This window comes from Drosophila ananassae, chromosome 3R (assembly GCF_017639315.1).
Source record: "Drosophila ananassae strain 14024-0371.13 chromosome 3R, ASM1763931v2, whole genome shotgun sequence".
Classification (NCBI taxonomy): Eukaryota; Metazoa; Arthropoda; class Insecta; order Diptera; family Drosophilidae; genus Drosophila; species Drosophila ananassae.
In genome coordinates, this window is record NC_057930.1 from 15936376 (window position 1) to 15953053 (window position 16678).

General features: G+C 41.7%; 6 protein-coding genes across 8 annotated transcripts; 2 read left to right on the top strand and 4 right to left on the bottom strand.

The window, feature by feature from the left end:
* Nucleotides 1-5307: 5307 nt before the first annotated feature.
* Nucleotides 5308-7719, bottom strand: LOC6498467 (T-complex protein 1 subunit delta). Its single transcript, XM_001962848.4, has 5 exons — nt 7473-7719; nt 6463-7115; nt 6265-6404; nt 5522-6206; nt 5308-5458 (listed from the first exon to the last, which is right to left on the bottom strand). Exons 1-5 carry the CDS (start codon nt 7576-7578, stop codon nt 5441-5443), a joined length of 1602 nt encoding a protein of 533 aa, XP_001962884.1. The 5' UTR covers nt 7579-7719; the 3' UTR covers nt 5308-5440.
* A 71-nt stretch (nt 7720-7790) lies between these two features.
* On the top strand, nt 7791-8723 carry LOC6497032 (PITH domain-containing protein CG6153). Its single transcript, XM_001962847.4, has 3 exons — nt 7791-8193; nt 8272-8462; nt 8512-8723. Exons 1-3 carry the CDS (start codon nt 7868-7870, stop codon nt 8634-8636), a joined length of 642 nt encoding a protein of 213 aa, XP_001962883.1. The 5' UTR covers nt 7791-7867; the 3' UTR covers nt 8637-8723.
* LOC6498466 (intraflagellar transport protein 43 homolog) lies at nt 8655-9807 on the bottom strand. Its single transcript, XM_001962846.4, has 5 exons — nt 9683-9807; nt 9380-9624; nt 9303-9326; nt 9122-9244; nt 8655-9059 (listed from the first exon to the last, which is right to left on the bottom strand). The coding sequence occupies exons 1-5, from the start codon at nt 9770-9772 to the stop codon at nt 8798-8800; spliced, it is 744 nt and encodes a 247-aa protein (XP_001962882.1). The 5' UTR covers nt 9773-9807; the 3' UTR covers nt 8655-8797.
* A 28-nt stretch (nt 9808-9835) lies between these two features.
* LOC6497033 (PRKCA-binding protein) lies at nt 9836-14273 on the top strand. Of its 3 annotated transcripts, XM_001962844.4 has the most exons (4): nt 9836-9972; nt 10115-10342; nt 11046-11157; nt 12765-14273. In XM_001962844.4, the coding sequence occupies exons 1-4, from the start codon at nt 9926-9928 to the stop codon at nt 14118-14120; spliced, it is 1743 nt and encodes a 580-aa protein (XP_001962880.1). In that variant the 5' UTR covers nt 9836-9925; the 3' UTR covers nt 14121-14273. The 3 variants fall into 3 exon arrangements, with proteins under 3 accessions (XP_001962880.1, XP_014761486.1, XP_014761487.1); XM_014906000.3 differs by lacking the exon at nt 10115-10342 and having other exon boundaries at nt 9844-9972; XM_014906001.3 differs by lacking the exons at nt 9836-9972; nt 10115-10342; nt 11046-11157 and adding an exon at nt 12564-12706.
* Nucleotides 11364-12618, bottom strand: LOC6498465. Its single transcript, XM_001962845.4, has one exon. It carries the CDS (start codon nt 12425-12427, stop codon nt 11651-11653), a length of 777 nt encoding a protein of 258 aa, XP_001962881.1. The 5' UTR covers nt 12428-12618; the 3' UTR covers nt 11364-11650.
* A 289-nt stretch (nt 14274-14562) lies between the features above and the next one.
* Nucleotides 14563-16588, bottom strand: LOC6498464 (thiamine transporter 1). The gene is made up of 2 exons (XM_001962843.4): nt 15574-16588; nt 14563-15514 (listed from the first exon to the last, which is right to left on the bottom strand). The coding sequence occupies exons 1-2, from the start codon at nt 16315-16317 to the stop codon at nt 14975-14977; spliced, it is 1284 nt and encodes a 427-aa protein (XP_001962879.1). The 5' UTR covers nt 16318-16588; the 3' UTR covers nt 14563-14974.
* Nucleotides 16589-16678: the final 90 nt, after the last annotated feature.

Below are 16678 nucleotides of genomic sequence, written 5' to 3' on the forward strand. Positions count from 1 at the left end.
TCAAAAATAATGTTTTTAAAAAGAAATATCTTTATTATTTTACTGTCTAAATAAACCTAAACAAGGTTTAATCTATTTAAAGGAAGGCTTTATGAGCTTGATATAGCCCTACAACTTCATAAAATTCTTAAAGCCAACAAGAATGCGCCCAAATTCAAAGCTTCTCCCTGATTCCCTTCATCCATTTTCGTTTAAAAATTGAGGTTTTTCATTTCTGGCAGTTGGCCAGCGTTGCGAATAAATTTTTAATTTCGCCCAAAGTTAAATTTTGACTCGCAGGCTTACTACCCTATTTAATTTGCAGGCCATTCGCCAGCACACTCGAACTAACATCAAACGGAGGCCAAATCGAAAGCCAGCACTCACACATAATTGGCGAGCACTCGAATCTCAGCTTGGGGGACCTTTGAATGTTATCAGTCCCTTGCAGACGACGTATGTCAAAAAAAAAAAAAACTCAACCTAAAGTGAAAAAGAAACGAAAATGGCTTTCAGCTATTTCGGGGTTCAACCCGCTTCAATTGCATTGACCATATTCAAAGTGCCCTGAGCCCTAAGCCTGAACTGGTCAAATCAGGCTGATAAGCCGCCCGTGGGCCATTCAATGGAAGATCTCCGCCCAAGATTTCATTCAGGTTTCATTTGATGATAGATTCCATTATTTGACCAGGCAAACATTTGCAGAATTTGCAAATTGAATTTCTCTTTCATGGAAACATTTAATTTTCCTTTCGCCAGCTCCATTTATAACAATTTAATGAAATTTTCGAATGCGTTTTCATAATATTGTCCCGACCTCCATGTCATTAATCACTCTTCACTTGGCAGGAGTAACGAAAATTAAGTTTCTTTTGTGCTTTTGCTATTTTTTTCTAGTCTGTTCCTAGGAGTTGGTTAGTAATAATAAAGCAACCTAGACTAGGCATTAAATTTAATAAAAGTAATCATATATTTCTGCTATTTTTTCCACTAATTTTAAATTATAATCCCATAGCCAACTTAAGACAAATTAAAGAATAGCATACGTTGGAAGTTCATCCAGATAAAAAGTGCTTCTAAATTATATGGCCAACATATGTTAAATTTCTGCGTGACTGGTTGACAATTCGGTGCTTTGAATTTCAATTTCTTTTCGCAAAAAAAGATACAAACCAAGGACAATCACCGTAGAGTCGGGAGGAAAACTCAACCACCCCTTTTCGCCTGAACTGAAGAGAACATAAGACTTGTTCAAACATTTCTCAAAAAACAACAGCAACGAGAAAATACACAATTGAATTACAATGAAAATATGAAATGAGCAAAAAGTATATGAAAAAATCGCATACAAAAATTAAGCAAACAGGCGAAACAAAGGAAAAATCCCCGAAATGAAAAGTTTGAAAAGTGTGGGCCACTAGCTTGGCAAATAGCTCCGGAAAAAAGCGCAAATTCAATATTTGAACAAGAAAAAATTTGGACCGAGAATGGGGACGAGATTGAGGACGACAATGCCCCAAGACAAGCGAGTAAACATCTAACAAAAGTTGCAAAAATAGAACAAATATGTAAAAGAAAGCCATATAAATCAAGAATGCCACGTCCTTTTAAAGATAAAATGAGATACATATATATTTAAACCTTTTTTCCACAGAAACTTATTTATTTAACTTAATATTTAGTTACGGTTTGCTCTTTCTCATACAATATTCTTAAATAAAATTATTCTTTAAGGCCCAAAATCAAATCCCAAACTTCCCACCCTTGAAAAACAAAAATGGACACTCATCACAATGGCCGCTGGTGAAAACTTTAAAATGGAAAAATTTGCATGAAGTCCCAGGGAGGTGTGAAACACCCTTTCTCTGGCACAACATTAGCCAATTAGAGGAATAGCTTTTTTTGTGGCTCAAAAATCAAAGCCAATCGAGGGCGTGATCCGAAATCAACACCATCTCAGATGGGCAGCGACAGATAGTAGGCCGGGAAAACTGATCCCTTTGACATGTTTACACATTTAATTAACTTACACGCGCCGAAAGTTTCCGGCCACGGGAGATAGTCCCCCGCACCCATCCCAAATAATCACACCCCAGCGTAAACGAAACCCGAAGAAAATTCCCAAAATTGGGGCTAGGAAAACAAAAGGATAAAGACCCTTGGCCGTCGCCTCCCTTTTTTTGACAATTTGAAACCAGTTCAAGTGGTTTAATCATTTAACGCACATCATAAAAATCGCATCAAGTGATTTTTATTTACACACCCAGGACAAAAAGAGGGAAAGAATTCCCAAAAATACTCCGTGAGTGGCTTTCAATGGTATGGCAGGGATGAAAACCCTTTGAAACCCTATGTGGGGCCAAAAGTGGGGACAATGGGCTCGCCTATTAGATAACGTTAGTTGATAGTCCCAAATGTCAGCGGGGGAAAGGGTAGTGATTTATCTCAGAATAGTACAATAATACTAAGAAAGCCCTAACTATTTTAATACTCTTGCAAAGGCTTTGGCCATATCTTTCCCAATACCAATACCAATTTTCATCCGATTCTTGATCGGAATACCTTAAACGAATTGTACATCGATTCTGCACCAATCTGCATCACAATCTAGGAACAAAATATTTTTTCGATTTTTTGTTAAATTTCCTGGGGTGCCCCTTCAAAATTTTGAAAATCGCATGGAAGGACAAAATGGCCCCCAGCGACTGCCATATCTTTGCCAATTTTCATCCGATTCTTGATCGGAATACCTTAAACGAATTGTTCATCTATTCTGCACCAATCTGCATCAAAATCTAGGAACAAAATATTTTTTCGATTTTTTGTTAAATTTCCTGGGGTGCCCCTTCAAAATTTTGAAAATCGCATGGAAGGACAAAATGGCCCCCAGCGACTGCCATATCTTTGCCAATTTTCATCCGATTCTTGATCGGAATACCTTAAACGAATTGTACATCGATGCTCCATCATTCTGCATCAAAATCTAGGAACAAAATATTTTTTCGATTTTTTTAAAATTTTCTGGGGTGTCCCCTTCAAAATTCTGAAAAATGCTTGGAAGGATAAAATGGCACCCAGCGTTGGCCATATCTTTGCCAATTTTCATCCGATTCTTGATCGGAATACCTTAAACGAATTGTACATCGATTCTGCACCAATCTGCGTCAAAATCTAGGAACAAAATATTTTTTCGATTTTTTGTTAAATTTCCTGGGGTGCCCCTTCAAAATTTTGAAAATCGCATGGAAGGACAAAATGGCCCCCAGCGACTGCCATATCTTTGCCAATTTTCATCCGATTCTTGATCGGAATACCTTAAACGAATTGTTCATCTATTCTGCACCAATCTGCATCAAAATCTAGGAACAAAATATTTTTTCGATTTTTTGTTAAATTTCCTGGGGTGCCCCTTCAAAATTTTGAAAAACGCATGGAAGGATAAAATGGCCCCCAGCGACTGCCATATCTTTGCCAATTTTCATCCGATTCTTGATCGGAATACCTTAAACGAATTGTACATCGATGCTCCATCATTCTGCATCAAAATCTAGGAACAAAATATTTTTTCGATTTTTTGTTAAATTTCCTGGGGTGCCCCTTCAAAATTTTGAAAAACGCATGGAAGGATAAAATGGCCCCCAGCGACTGTCATATCTTTGCCAATTTTCATCCGATTCTTGATCGGAATACCTTAAACGAATTGTTCATCTATTCTGCACCAATCTGCATCAAAATCTAGGAACAAAATATTTTTTCGATTTTTTGTTAAATTCCTGGGGTTCAAAATTTTGAAAAACGCATGGAAGGATAAAATGGCCCCCAGCGTTGGCCATATCTTTGTTGGCCAATTTTCATCCGATTCTTGATCGGAATACCTTAAACGAATTTTACATCGATTCTTCATCGTTCTGCATCAAAATCTAGGAACAAAATATTTTTGAGATATTTTGATCAATTTTTTGGGGGATCCCCTTCCAACATCGGAAGATCGCAAGGATGGACTATGAGGGCCCCAGCCATGGCTATATCTTCACCAATTTCTATTAGATTCTTGAGCAGAATACCTTATGAATTATGCCGTTGTTTAATAAGACTATGGATACCTATAACATTATGAAAGTCATTTAAGTTTTTTGTGTTTAATATATTAATTCAGCTAAATAACGGTACAATATAATCCGGCATATAGTTGCCAGCTTACAGAGCTTGTAAAGCGTATGAATATTTCTATAATTTTGAAAGAAAAACTTGATTTTTTACGAATTATAAATCTGAAAATGTAAACACTCATATTTCCGTTGCCTACTTTTGAGGGCACAATGAAGTGGATTAGCAATGAAGAGTAAAATTTTACCGTTGTTTTGGATATAATAACATTGCTGAAGATCTTATGATTTGACAGTAATTCAATTAATAAAATTTAAAAAATTAATTAATAAAATAGCGCCCTCCTCCTCGATTCTCATAGGTTGCACTTAAGCAAGCCCGAAAACTGAAAATAATTAGTTTTTTTTTTGTAAATTTTGTTGTTAATTTCGTTTCTTGTTTTTGTAATGGTTTTTGTTGTTGTAATGTTTATTATAGCTTTTATTTTTGTTGTTATTATAATTTTTTTTATATAGTTTTGTTGTATTTTTTTTTAATAATTTTTTTTGTTGTTTTTTTTTTATTAATTTTTAATTTTGTAAGATGAAAAGGAAATATTAGGTGGCCACGAACACGTGTCCCTGCCAAATATCAACGCCTCTTTAAACAAGCACCCTAAAGTAGAGAATGAATCACCCCGATCATGTATAGCGTGATCACTCCCATGATTGCACCCATGCCGTTGGTGATGGTATAGTTAGGACTCTTGTCCAGAGGACTTAGTTTCATGCCGACATAGAAGGCACCCAAAAGACCCATGCGAAGAAGAGGAAGTGAAGAGGACGACGACAAGGATACCATCATAGCCGGACTGGGAAGCGCCCACCATGAAAATGGCCGGACCAAGGGATGGGATGACGCCTAACGGTAAGTTATATACAAGATATCCACAAAAATCCTTGAAAATGGCTAACAAATATCACAAACCCAAGGACCCCAAGGTGATTCCTCCGAAGAAGCACAACCGTCAGAAGGTTACCCATCATGATGCCCACCTGACCACCACCCAACAGAGCAAGCCCGGAGCCAGGCGGCCAGAGACCGAAAAGGACACGAGTCACGATCAGCCAGTCGGAGCCTCCCAGGTAAGAATAAAATATTTTTTGTATGGTGTTAGCGAATTGTTTATGTTTAAGATCTTTTTGTGTTTTTGTTTTAAATACATAATAAGCTTGTAAGGCGTAGTGTATAGTATGAATTTTATTCAAATTAAATGCGCAGGCGCATGTGTAGAATATGTGAAGGATTAGATGAAAATGCCGTAAATTTGATCTTTATCAGAGACAGAAAAGTGAAGCGAGCGGGGTCCAAATGCTTAACTGAAGGTGTTGACCTGAAAAGAAAATAAAAACAGTTTAAAAACTAAACAAATTTTAAGAAATTGTTTAAAACTTACAATATCATCGATCTTCAAGATCGAGCGAATTGTCTCCGTGGCCAAGGTGATGGCCGAAATACTGACCAATAGTGGCTGCACAACATTCTCGGCAAGGATGTCTGTGATGGCGCCCTTGCGCACGTTGATGCCGGCCGTCTTCTCACCTTGGGCATGACGATTACGCAGCTCTGTCACGGTCGCAATGGGATTAAGGCCGGCGTTCTCAGCCAGCGTTGAGGGAATGACCTCCAGGGCATCGGCGAAGGCACGGAAGCAGTAGGCATCCACTCCCTCGACCGTATTTGCCACGGCGGCCAGCTGCAAAGCCATCTCGATTTCAGGCGCACCACCGCCCACAATCTGGGCACGCTTCTTCACCAAGCAACGGACCACGCACAGGGCATCGTGCAGGGAACGGGCGGCTTCCTCCAATACCAGTTTGTTGGATCCACGACAGATGATCGAGATGGTGCGTCCCATGTTCTGGATGCCAGTGATCTTGACGAACTTGTTGGTACCGCTGGCCACCTCCTCAACCAGCTCGGCGCTGGACAGATTTTCAGCAGTGAAGTGATCCAGCGAGGCAATGGGGCGGCAGTGCAGGGTCTTGCACACGAACTCGATGTCCTCCCGCTCCACGTCCTTAACCACCAGACACTTGATTTTGTCCAGGAAGTGCTGGGCCAGATCGGAGACGGCATCTCTAAAAAGGGATGATTGATTTTTAAAATTCAATTTTATGAAAAGTAGGAATTACATACCGCAGGATAGACTTCTGGACCAGAAGGACATTGCAGCCGGCCTTCTTGATCTGCTTGACAATGTTGAGGATGTAGGATCGCTCCTCCTTGAGCACGCGGTCCATGGCGGCATAGTCTGACACAATCACATTGTGATCCATCTGACAAACGATTCAATTTTTAACAAAAGAAACAAAAAACATTTTGAAAAAGACCTACATCAGTTTTGGGAGCCGAGATGCAGAACTGAATAAGACCAATCTTAGCTTTCTCAATGCGCTTGGGAGCATTGGTTCCCGCCGAACGGGTGGTGAAGACCAGACCATCGACCAGTTCGGTGTCCTCCACTGTACCACCCAGACTGGAGATAACCTTAATGTTCTTCAGGTCCACAGAGGTCTCCTTGCCGGGCTCAGTTACCTTCAGCACAGCATCAACGGCAATGGGAGCCAACAGACTGCTCTGCTGGGAGACCACCTTGGAGTTGAGCGATGTGGAGGCGCTCTTGATCAGGGTTTCGCGATCATTCAGCTCAATGGGTGTGGACATCTGTGTGAGGATCTCGACGGCCTTGTTGGAGCACCGCTGGAACGAGTCCGAAATGGCAGTGGGATGCAGGCCCTTCTGCAGGAGCTTCTCGCAGGCTTCCAACAGAGCACCGGCGATGACCACCACGGAGGTGGTACCGTCACCGGCTTCCACATCCTGGGCGCGGGACAGCTCAACCAGCATCTTGGCAGCCGGGTGCAGGACGTTCATCTGCTTCAGGATAGTGGCACCATCGTTGGTGATGGAGACCTCTCCGTTGCCGGCCTGGATCATCTTGTCCATACCACGGGGTCCCAGACTGGTGCGGATGGCATCGGAAACAGCTGTAATAAACATATGTGAGTATAAATGTTTATAATTTCCATGTAAAGCTTTATAAATAATAACCCACTAGCCACTAAGGACCCATTTTCCCCAAACAAACCCCTAATTGGAAACTCCCTATGAAAAAAACCTTAAAAATTCAATTCCTCGCATCACATGAGTAATGCTCTCTCTTCTTCTTCGCGTAAGAAGTTTCCAGACAGCCGGCACCGCAACTGATATTTTCTTAAGCCATTTTGAATGCAAATGGTGCATAACACAGCCCAAAAATGGCCTAAACACCTCATAATCACCTTAAATTACCTAGCCACATAGGTTTTAACTAATAATTTCATTAAATTTTATATTTTTCTTACCCTTTGCCGCCTGGATGTTGGACAAACGCACATCCGTAGGTTTGGACTTGTCTTTGAAGGCTTTCGCCTGGGGCTTGATGCTAACCGACTTAGCCTTGGGCGCCATTGGAGTGTTAACTTGACGGTTTCTTTTAAATCACAATTATTACCGAAGAATTTCAATCCGATTAGCACAGATTAAAAAATTGGAATTATTTTATGTAGCTAATACGGACGTGCGTTCCCACAACACTGATAATGGGTGGTATTTTCGGTACGCAGCAGCAACGGTCACACTATATTCACGATAGTTACCGATATTTGACGTTTTGTGTGAATGCTTTTTAGAGTGACTGCATTGTTCTGGGTGACTTGGCTGAATTATTTGTTTTTGTTTGTAAATTGTTGCCGGAAAAATGCCGCACGGACACGGACACTCCCATGATCATGGTGGTTGCAGCCACGAGGCGACAGACGTCGATCATGCCTTGGAAATGGGCATCGAGTATAGCCTGTACACAAAAATCGACTTGGATAACACGGAGTGCCTGAACGAGGAGACGGATGGCCAGGGGAAAACCGTATTCAAGCCGTACGAACGGCGCCGGGACCTCTCCAAGTTCGTCCAGAGCGATGCCGACGAGGAGCTCCTCTTCAACATACCCTTTACAGGCAATGTGAAACTAAAGGGAATCATTGTAAGCGGCGCCAATGATGACTCGCATCCCAATAGGGTAAAAATGTTAGCATCCAATAGGCCGATTTGTTTTTGGTTTCTAGGAGCTCTTATTATTTATTATTTAATTGACATGTTCTTCAGTTTCAAAAATCGTCCCAAGATGTCCTTTGATGACGCCAAGGCCAAACCGGATCAGGAGTTCGAGCTGACCCGTGACTCTCGAGGGGAAATCGAATACTCCCCCAAAGTGGTTACCTTCTCCTCCGTGCATCATTTGTCGCTATACTTTCCCAGCAACTTTGGCGATGAAACTACTCGAATTTACTATATAGGTGGGTAGTTTTGATTCCTTGATGACAATATTTTAAGACCCTATTTCAGGCCTTCGCGGGGAGTTCACAGAAGCTCACTATCATGGCGTAACCATCTGCAATTATGAATCCCGCGCCAATGCCGCTGATCACAAGGAGAACGCCTTTGACGGTGTTGGTCGAGCCGTTCAATAAATAACGACCAGAAGTCTGTTTATATTTTAAATTATCAATTTAATTGAGTGTATATCCGTTAATAGAATGAGTATGTGATTCGGTGAAGTGTTTTTCCTCTACTTACTGGTACTATGCATTTACTATTGCACTAATCTTGCAGAAATATTGAGTATTAAGTCTTAAGTATACTGAGTGGGTGGCACCACATCGGGTCCGATCTTCATGCCAATGCTAGGCACTTTATCCGAATGAATTTCAGCTGTTACTTCTGTGAAAAGCTGATCCCACTGCCATAGATCGTCTTTCTCATTTAGGCTCTCCTGGGGTACCAAACAATCTGTTAGGATCGAGAGATCAAATCCATCTACTGCCGAAAAGGCGTATTGGGAAAGCAAATCCGAGTTGGCCTCCTTCAAGACAGCGGATCGAGTTGTGCCCATACTATCAGCATAAATTTTAGTTATTTAAATAAGAGGAATATTTAATTCATCGACTGTGCTTACATGGGAGGTTCCACTATCTCATTGAGCATTATTTCGTCTTTGATGTCATCCATATCCGGAATGACGGGAATGTCGTCCGTTGGTATGGAGTTGGTAGCTGATTTCGTTTGTCTGAAACGCTCACTTTAAATAGGATTAGAAGAATAACTCATAAATAATGTCAATATCTTTTAAGACTTACTCATCAAAAGAATTTTTCTTGGATCTGAAAGGAGGAAAATCAATAAGGAATCTCTCTAGTTTATGAACCAAACCAACCTCAATCCTTTGAGTCCAGAATCAGCCCATCCTCCAGAAATTCGCCTGATAGGAGGACGATGGGAATCGAATTCGTTGTTGTAACTGGATGAAGTGCCTCCATCCGATGTTGTGGGAGGAGTTCCGCCCTGAGCCTGCACATTCAGCGTGATGTCGATGGATATGTCCTTAGAAGCTGGACCCTGCGAGGCTTCCTCCTTCAGGACATCCCGACTCTTGGAGCGCCGGCCTTTTCGGGCCGTTGTCTGTGGAATTTTATGAAACTAAAATGCACTGTATACCAAACTATTTATTATTTTTCACCTTCCGTATAGTCATCTTGAGTTCTTCGGCCCAGTCCATCATTTTTTGTTTATGTTTTTCCTCAGCGTTTCCAAGGCAACAAGTGGTCATGGTTACGCTTCGCGGTGAATGACAAACTCCGATGGAGTATTAAGATGGCGATAATTCGATAACAGTTACACTGCTTCTCCAGCCCTCGATAATACCAAAGGATTTAAAGTTGCCAAAAATAAATAAATATATTTATATTAAAAACAAGCAAGGATGCTAACGGACACGGAGGATGACTTCTTTTTCGAGGAGGATAAGATGTAAGATATGTGAATAACTCGAAATTTGATTCAAACTGTTCGCATAGCTTTGTTTTAATTCAACAATATGTTAAAATGTGCCAAAGCTTCTGTGACAAATCAATAATTTTAAATCATGTCAAACATATATTGTTGGACACAGGCCAGAGGCACAGCTTATCCAGTTGGATGGCGATAGTTCGGCGGATGTCCGACCGAGCCAGGACCTCCGCCGAGAGGCAGAGTGTCCCTCAGAAGTACTGCCCACCTCCTCCGCCGTTTCTGCTTCTGTCGGCGATGCCACCGTTATGCTTTGCTCCCCAGCGAGCTTTTCTTCTGGGCATGAGTCCTCCGGCTCCTCCGCTAGGCAGCAATATGAGTTAGACCGTTTGTAAGTCAACTCCGTTTGAGCCAGAAGAGTAAAATATATATTCTACCCGTGGTCGCTTGTTAACATTTCTAGCTTTAAAAAAAATGTTTATAAATTTATTTTTTATTATTTACTTTAAGTTATTTTTTTAGTTTTTCATTATAAGAATAGCACATAATCCCTGTAAATTGTTACTATGATTTTTGTATTATTTTGTTATTAAATAATTTCTAAAGGACACTTAGATGCAGTGACCTCTATATTCGTAATATATTCTGTACCAATAACCGACCGACTAGAGGTTCTTATATTTTTATTTTTAATATTTAAACCGCTTTAAAAATAAAGGACTATTCAGATTTTCATTTCTTTGCGTAGTCTTTTAGCTTCTTATACTAAAAACTAATTAATAGCTAGGCTAGCTAGTGACTATAACTTAAAAAGGTGGCCTTGGCCCAAGCTGCTCCGATCAACAGTATTCTGTAAGAGCCTTAGGTAACTTAGTTGAAGTCGAATTACCTTACTAGAACTGGTAAAATGACTTAAAAACACTGCACCGACCGTTGTGAGTAATTACTAATTATGACAAAAATGATATTAAAATCAATCACATACACAAACCCATATACCCATATACTATAATCAATTCATATATAGCACGCGTAGCTCATGCCTCCATTTTGTTTAAACATTTTTGGAAATATTAACTTTGTACTTTATTTAGGGGTATGACTGTTACCACTAATTCGGTGGTCATTACCAAGGATCAGAGTAACCTCATTGGAATCAGCATTGGTGGGGGAGCACCCATGTGTCCGTGTTTGTACATTGTTCAGGTGAGTTTAATAATAGTTACTTAAATAATAAAATTGTATTTATTTAATAAGATTTGTAAAAAATATATCTATTTATGAATTAAGAATAAATTAAAATTATTTTATTTGTGTTTGTATTATTTAAAATTAAACAAACTGCGTGGGAGGAGTCTAAAATGAAAAATCTTATAGCTCTACCGGTTATAAAAATTAAAAAAACTAAAAAATTAAAACAAATACAACATAATATTTTATTATACACTATTTATACACATATATACATATATATGCTTTATATAAGTATATACATATATACATACATATGTACTTATAATGTTATATAATACAAATTTGTAAGAGATGACTATAGAATTTTGGCATATTCATTTTTTTTATTTTTAAAATAATATTTTAAAAATTTTTTTTAAAGTTTTTCTTTTTTTCCAACAACCTAATCTAGACTAATTTAAGTTTAAGGATATCTTTCCAACTGATTCCTTATCCTTAAAAGAACTTAAATGCTCTTCCAGGGGCTGGGTCTTGCCTTGAAATTTGTCTGGCGGCGCAGCTTGAGGAACTCTCGACGCTCCCGATCGAACCAGTCGTAAGCCTTCTGCTGCCACTTCTGCATCATCCGCATCCGAGACCACTCGTCGAACTTCCGACGGTGCTCAGCCCGCACCTCAGAGTGAAGGTTAAAGGGCTGCGGCTTGATGAAAGTGGACACGATCCGGGGCACAAACGGCGCACGCCGCAGATAGTTTAAAGATTTACGATTAATCCGAGGTATGAAGCTGTCCGACTTCTGGACTTGGGTCTTCAGCCTACTTTCCCGCTTCTTGAGCGCCTCCAGAGAGACACTGAGGGTTCGAGGAGTTTGCGGTTTGGTCACCGTCTTCAAGGAATTCAAATAAGCCCGACGTTTTTCCAGGCGCTTGTGGCACTTCTGGAAATCGGGAATCGGACGACTGCGAAACGTATTGCTATTCTGCTGCCGCCTGATCACATCACGCCGCAGTTCCTGGTGGTTCTCGGCATAGATGTCCTGAAACTTACAGACACGCGGTGCTCGCTTCTTGCCGGCCCGTTTGGGTCTCTTCGCCTTCTTGCGTTTGTCCGCCTGGCCAGCCTGCTTCCGCTTCATCGAGTCCTTCACAAAGTCCTGCTCCTGAATCACAGCCCGCAGGCGTCCATCCAAACGATCGAAACCCTGAATCACCTTGGGCCGGATCTTCTGAATATCGTTGTTGGAGGCAACACCATTCCACTTGGACCAGTTGGTGATGGTCATGATATCGTCGGCCCAATTTTGATTTTTCAGTTGGAAGAAAATGTTCCGATTAAATTTTGAAACGTATTTTAAAAGACTAGACAAAATATAGAAGCTATTGCTTGGGCTTGACACGATAATCCATTCACGAGTAAAACAAAATTTTATAAAAAAAAAGATACTCCTAAGACTTTACATCGGAACTAGAACCTTAAAAAAGAAACTAAACAATGTCATCGAGGCAGAGCCCGCTTTATGTTCTCAGATTGTTTTCAAATTGTTTAACATTAGTTTATTTTAGTTTAGTTTTTAAGGGTTTAATAAAAAAATGTATTAAATATCTCTCCCTTTACTCCAGATCTTTGATGGAACTCCGGCTGCTCGCGAAGGATCCCTGCAATCCGGAGACGAACTGCTGGCCGTGAACTCTGTTAGCGTTAAAGGCAAAACCAAGGTGGAGGTGGCCAAGATGATTCAAACGGCCACCGACGAAGTGGTCATTCACTACAACAAGCTCCACGCCGATCCCGAACAGGGCAAGACCCTAGACATAATCCTAAAGAAGCTCAAGCATCGGATTGTCGACAATATGTCCAGCAACACGGCAGACACATTAGGACTCTCCAGGGCCATATTGTGCAATGACTCTCTGGTCAAGAGACTCGAGGAACTGGAGGGCACTGAACTGATGTACAAGGGTCTGGTGGAGCATGCCCGAAGAATGCTGAAAGCCTACTACGACCTCCTGCTGACCTACAAGTCATTCGGCGACTGCTTCACCCAGATTTCGGTTCATGAACCGCAGCAACGGGCATCGGAGGCATTCCGTACTTTTGGAGAGTTCCATCGCACCCTCGAGAAGGATGGCCTGGGGATCATTAAGCAGATTAAGCCTGTGCTGGCCGACCTGGGCACATATCTAAACAAGGCCATTCCAGATACCAAGCTCACTGTTCGACGTTATGCGGATGCCAAATTCACATACCTTTCGTACTGCTTGAAAGTCAAGGAGATGGACGACGAGGAGCATGGGTTTGCTGCTCTTCAAGAGCCCTTGTACCGGGTGGAAACCGGAAACTACGAATACAGACTGATTCTGCGATGTCGGCAAGACGCAAGGACCAAATTTGCCAAGCTCCGCACGGACGTCCTGGAGAAGATGGAGCTTCTGGAGTGCAAACACGCCATGGACTTGAATAAGCAACTGAGAAGCCTCCTCGAGAGCTTGGCGGAGCTGCACAGGAGCCTTGTGGAGCGATTGGACGCCCTGCCACCTCTCTTCCCCATCGAGGTGGACTTTAAGGAAACCGACTTTCAATACAAGTCGAGTACTCTGAAACCCCAGGAGCTGGATGACGACGAGTTCGAGGCCAACAACATTCCACGTACCACTAGCTCCACCTCGGTTGAGTGCGGATACGAGGCGGTGGAGCAGCCGGCGGCCATCATCAACGTGGATGTCAAGGAATCCACCGAGTCTTCCTCTGGCCAGACCAACAACGACAACGACAGCATGCTCCGGGAACTGGGCCTCTACGATGTGGACCTGCTCTCCAATCCGCAGACCATCAGCAACCAAAAGGACTCCATAGCAGCCCAAAAGGATGCCTACGATTTCGATTTGTTTCTGAACCAGGCCACCGCTGCCACCACCAGCCTGGAGCGGGATCTGATGTCTTCGAATGCCGAGGAGATGGATTTGCTTCTGCAATGAACATTTATAGTACAAATTTTTAGTATGCGATGGAGGGTGTAAGGGTTTTTATAATTAGTTTAAGCGGCTTGCATAGTTAAAAATAAATAAATCAGGTCGGTTATTATGTGAAGAGTAAACTAAATAAAATGTCAGTATTTATTGCAAAACTTAGACCATTTAAAATGTTTTATAGCTCTGGTCTGGAGCTCAGGTTCCACTAGGTAGTGTCACTATGAAGTGTAGATTTGGCTTTACAATGATAATAATCGTCTTCAGCAGTAGTGCCACCAGAGTCTTGATTCCAAAAATTAATTCATAACTCCATAATTTATCAGGATTTCACATCCTAATAGATCTGTTCGCAAATTCCGAAAATTTTCCGGACAAAACTTCTGTTAGATGGGGTTCCAAAGGGCGAAATTCACGGAAAAAACCAAAAGTGCATAAAAGGAGTCATTTCTTCCACCAATTTCCCATTTTTTTTTATTAAAAACTTTTCAAATCTTTTCAAATTTCACTCGAAAGGGGTCTACTTAATGCATATGGCTTAACGAAACATTAAGTTCCTTGTTTCAAGAGTTCCTTAAGCTGAATTAATATTCTATTTTTAATATTTTACATAATTAAAAAAATGGAAAAACTTCAGTTGGATGTCTAAATTATAAAAATAATTAACATACTTAACATAGAAAATTTAACAACTTGCCAAATTGCCAAGTATTTTACACTTTAGGGAATTAGCTACAAGAAGTAATAGTATAAATATCTCTAAAAATATATTTAAAACTAAATTATACTTTGGACATTGATATTGTAAAAAATACCACCTATAATAGTAATTTGAATTAAGCTCAATATTGAAATCTAAAGATTTAGGTAGTCTCTGGGGTTTCACTTCGTTTTTGGCAGAACGCCGTAATGATTAAGCCCACCACATAGACTCCAGCCAGGACTAGAAAGTAGCTGCCGTAGACCACATACTGGTCCCTTGGCTCTAGACCAAATCCTACTGGTTCCACGACCACCACCGTGAGAATCGTTTGCAGCAACAGGCCCACTAGAGTGTTGATTCCGAAAATCAGCCCAAAACTGTCGTCCACCAGATTCTCGGCCACCACAGCTCCGGCCACGGTGATGCTGAAGAAGAACAAGGCACAGAAAAGGACATAGTTGCCGTATGCCACCCATACAATTTGCGTCCTGGCAGCAATGAGGAGCAGTCCACCCAGAAAGGCGGCACAGATGGATATGCCCAGCATGTAGGTTTTTCGTCGGTTGTTAGACTGCAGGAATCCAGCCAAGATGGCTCCTATGGCTCCAAGTAAAGTGGCCAGGGCTTCGACGCCCCCATTGTACACACTTTTGTTATCCTCAGCCACTTCCTTCCACAGAAATTGTATGTAGGATATCACCTTAAAAAAAATAGGATAATTATTAATATAATAGTTCTATGAAAGTAAAATATGCGTACCTGAATCTGTCCACAGGTGGCCAGTGCCCACCACAAGCTCCAGACCAGCACTACGGGATTGGTGTAGGATGAGACAAAGTGGTAGCCCAACAGACGTCCCGCATTGGCCAATGAGAACTTCGGCTGCTCCACCTCGCCACCGGTTTCCGGATTCTTATTATCAGTTGCATAAAAGTAGAGACTCCTGGGCACGCTCGGAAGGAGTAGGGATACTCCCAACGATATAGCCTGAGTCGTAAGTGAAATATAGTGCAGCTCCCGGAAGTCCATGCTGTCGGTGGAGACCAGAATTTGAGCCAGTACTCCGCCCAGGAATTTTCCACTCAGAATCGCGGCTCTGGTGTGCCCGGTGACGATCTGATACCGCTTCTTGTCCACCTTGGCATAGATGTATGTGTAGTAGGCCACCTCGGCGGCGGTAAATGTGCCAAAGAAGACCTGTGCCACCTGCAACCACCTCAAAGTCCGTGACCAGATCAGGAGGGAGAACAAAACGATTCCCGCCACTGCCGACAGAACAATCACAGGCTTGTACCGCACCAGATCCGTAATGAGGAACACTATCACCAGCTGGGCCAGCACCGCATAGGTACCGAATGGGTAAACCTCCTGGTAGACCTGTTCGGTGGTCAGGTTGCGGAAATCCCCAGATAGGTATTCGGTTACGTACGGCTCCGAGGGCCGGAGTTCCCGTAGAAATCCAAAAGTGCACAACAGCAACGAGATCTTGAGCCAGTTGTCCATGACGCCGGGCCAGTTGTTAGTTAAATTGGACACGAATGGTACTCCTCCGCTGCGATCCGGCGACAGGTGCTGCGCTCCCAGATCGGTGTCGTAACACGCGACGAACGACAACCGGCAACTGATCGCCCTGGTCGAGAGCCACTTGGAGGAGAGGTCTCTTTTTCAGCTTTTTCGCTCTTTTTCAATTCGGGCAGTCATCCACAGTGGGGCTCAAAAGTATTCACTCACAACAATTGCGAAAAAAGAGTTCTTATCACAAGGATTATTATCAAGCTTCCACTTTTATTTCTCTTAAAGAATTTTAAAAAAATATAAAAAACAAAAATTTCTTAAATTAATATATATAATTTAAAATAATATA

Excerpts from the sequence above, each read along its gene's own strand:
- LOC6498467 (XM_001962848.4), bottom strand. The coding sequence starts at position 7,578 with ATGGCGCCCAAGGCTAAGTCGGTTAGCATCAAGCCCCAGGCGAAAGCC. Across the intron at positions 7,116-7,472 it reads CAACATCCAGGCGGCAAAGG|CTGTTTCCGATGCCATCCGC; the intron begins GTAAGAAAAATA and ends TGTTTATTACAG. Across the intron at positions 6,207-6,264 it reads GTCCAGAAGTCTATCCTGCG|AGATGCCGTCTCCGATCTGG; the intron begins GTATGTAATTCC and ends ATCCCTTTTTAG.
- LOC6497032 (XM_001962847.4), top strand. The coding sequence starts at position 7,868 with ATGCCGCACGGACACGGACACTCCCATGATCATGGTGGTTGCAGCCAC. Across the intron at positions 8,194-8,271 it reads CATCCCAATAGGGTAAAAAT|TTTCAAAAATCGTCCCAAGA; the intron begins GTTAGCATCCAA and ends CATGTTCTTCAG. Across the intron at positions 8,463-8,511 it reads TACTCGAATTTACTATATAG|GCCTTCGCGGGGAGTTCACA; the intron begins GTGGGTAGTTTT and ends ACCCTATTTCAG.
- LOC6498466 (XM_001962846.4), bottom strand. The coding sequence starts at position 9,772 with ATGACCACTTGTTGCCTTGGAAACGCTGAGGAAAAACATAAACAAAAA. Across the intron at positions 9,245-9,302 it reads AAGAAAAATTCTTTTGATGA|TGAGCGTTTCAGACAAACGA; the intron begins GTAAGTCTTAAA and ends TCCTATTTAAAG. Across the intron at positions 9,060-9,121 it reads GAGATAGTGGAACCTCCCAT|TATGGGCACAACTCGATCCG; the intron begins GTAAGCACAGTC and ends TTATGCTGATAG.
- LOC6497033 (XM_001962844.4), top strand. The coding sequence starts at position 9,926 with ATGCTAACGGACACGGAGGATGACTTCTTTTTCGAGGAGGATAAGAT. Across the intron at positions 10,343-11,045 it reads CAATATGAGTTAGACCGTTT|GGGTATGACTGTTACCACTA; the intron begins GTAAGTCAACTC and ends TACTTTATTTAG. Across the intron at positions 11,158-12,764 it reads CGTGTTTGTACATTGTTCAG|ATCTTTGATGGAACTCCGGC; the intron begins GTGAGTTTAATA and ends CCTTTACTCCAG.
- LOC6498465 (XM_001962845.4), bottom strand. The coding sequence starts at position 12,427 with ATGACCATCACCAACTGGTCCAAGTGGAATGGTGTTGCCTCCAACAAC.
- LOC6498464 (XM_001962843.4), bottom strand. The coding sequence starts at position 16,317 with ATGGACAACTGGCTCAAGATCTCGTTGCTGTTGTGCACTTTTGGATTT. Across the intron at positions 15,515-15,573 it reads CCACCTGTGGACAGATTCAG|GTGATATCCTACATACAATT; the intron begins GTACGCATATTT and ends ATTTTTTTTAAG.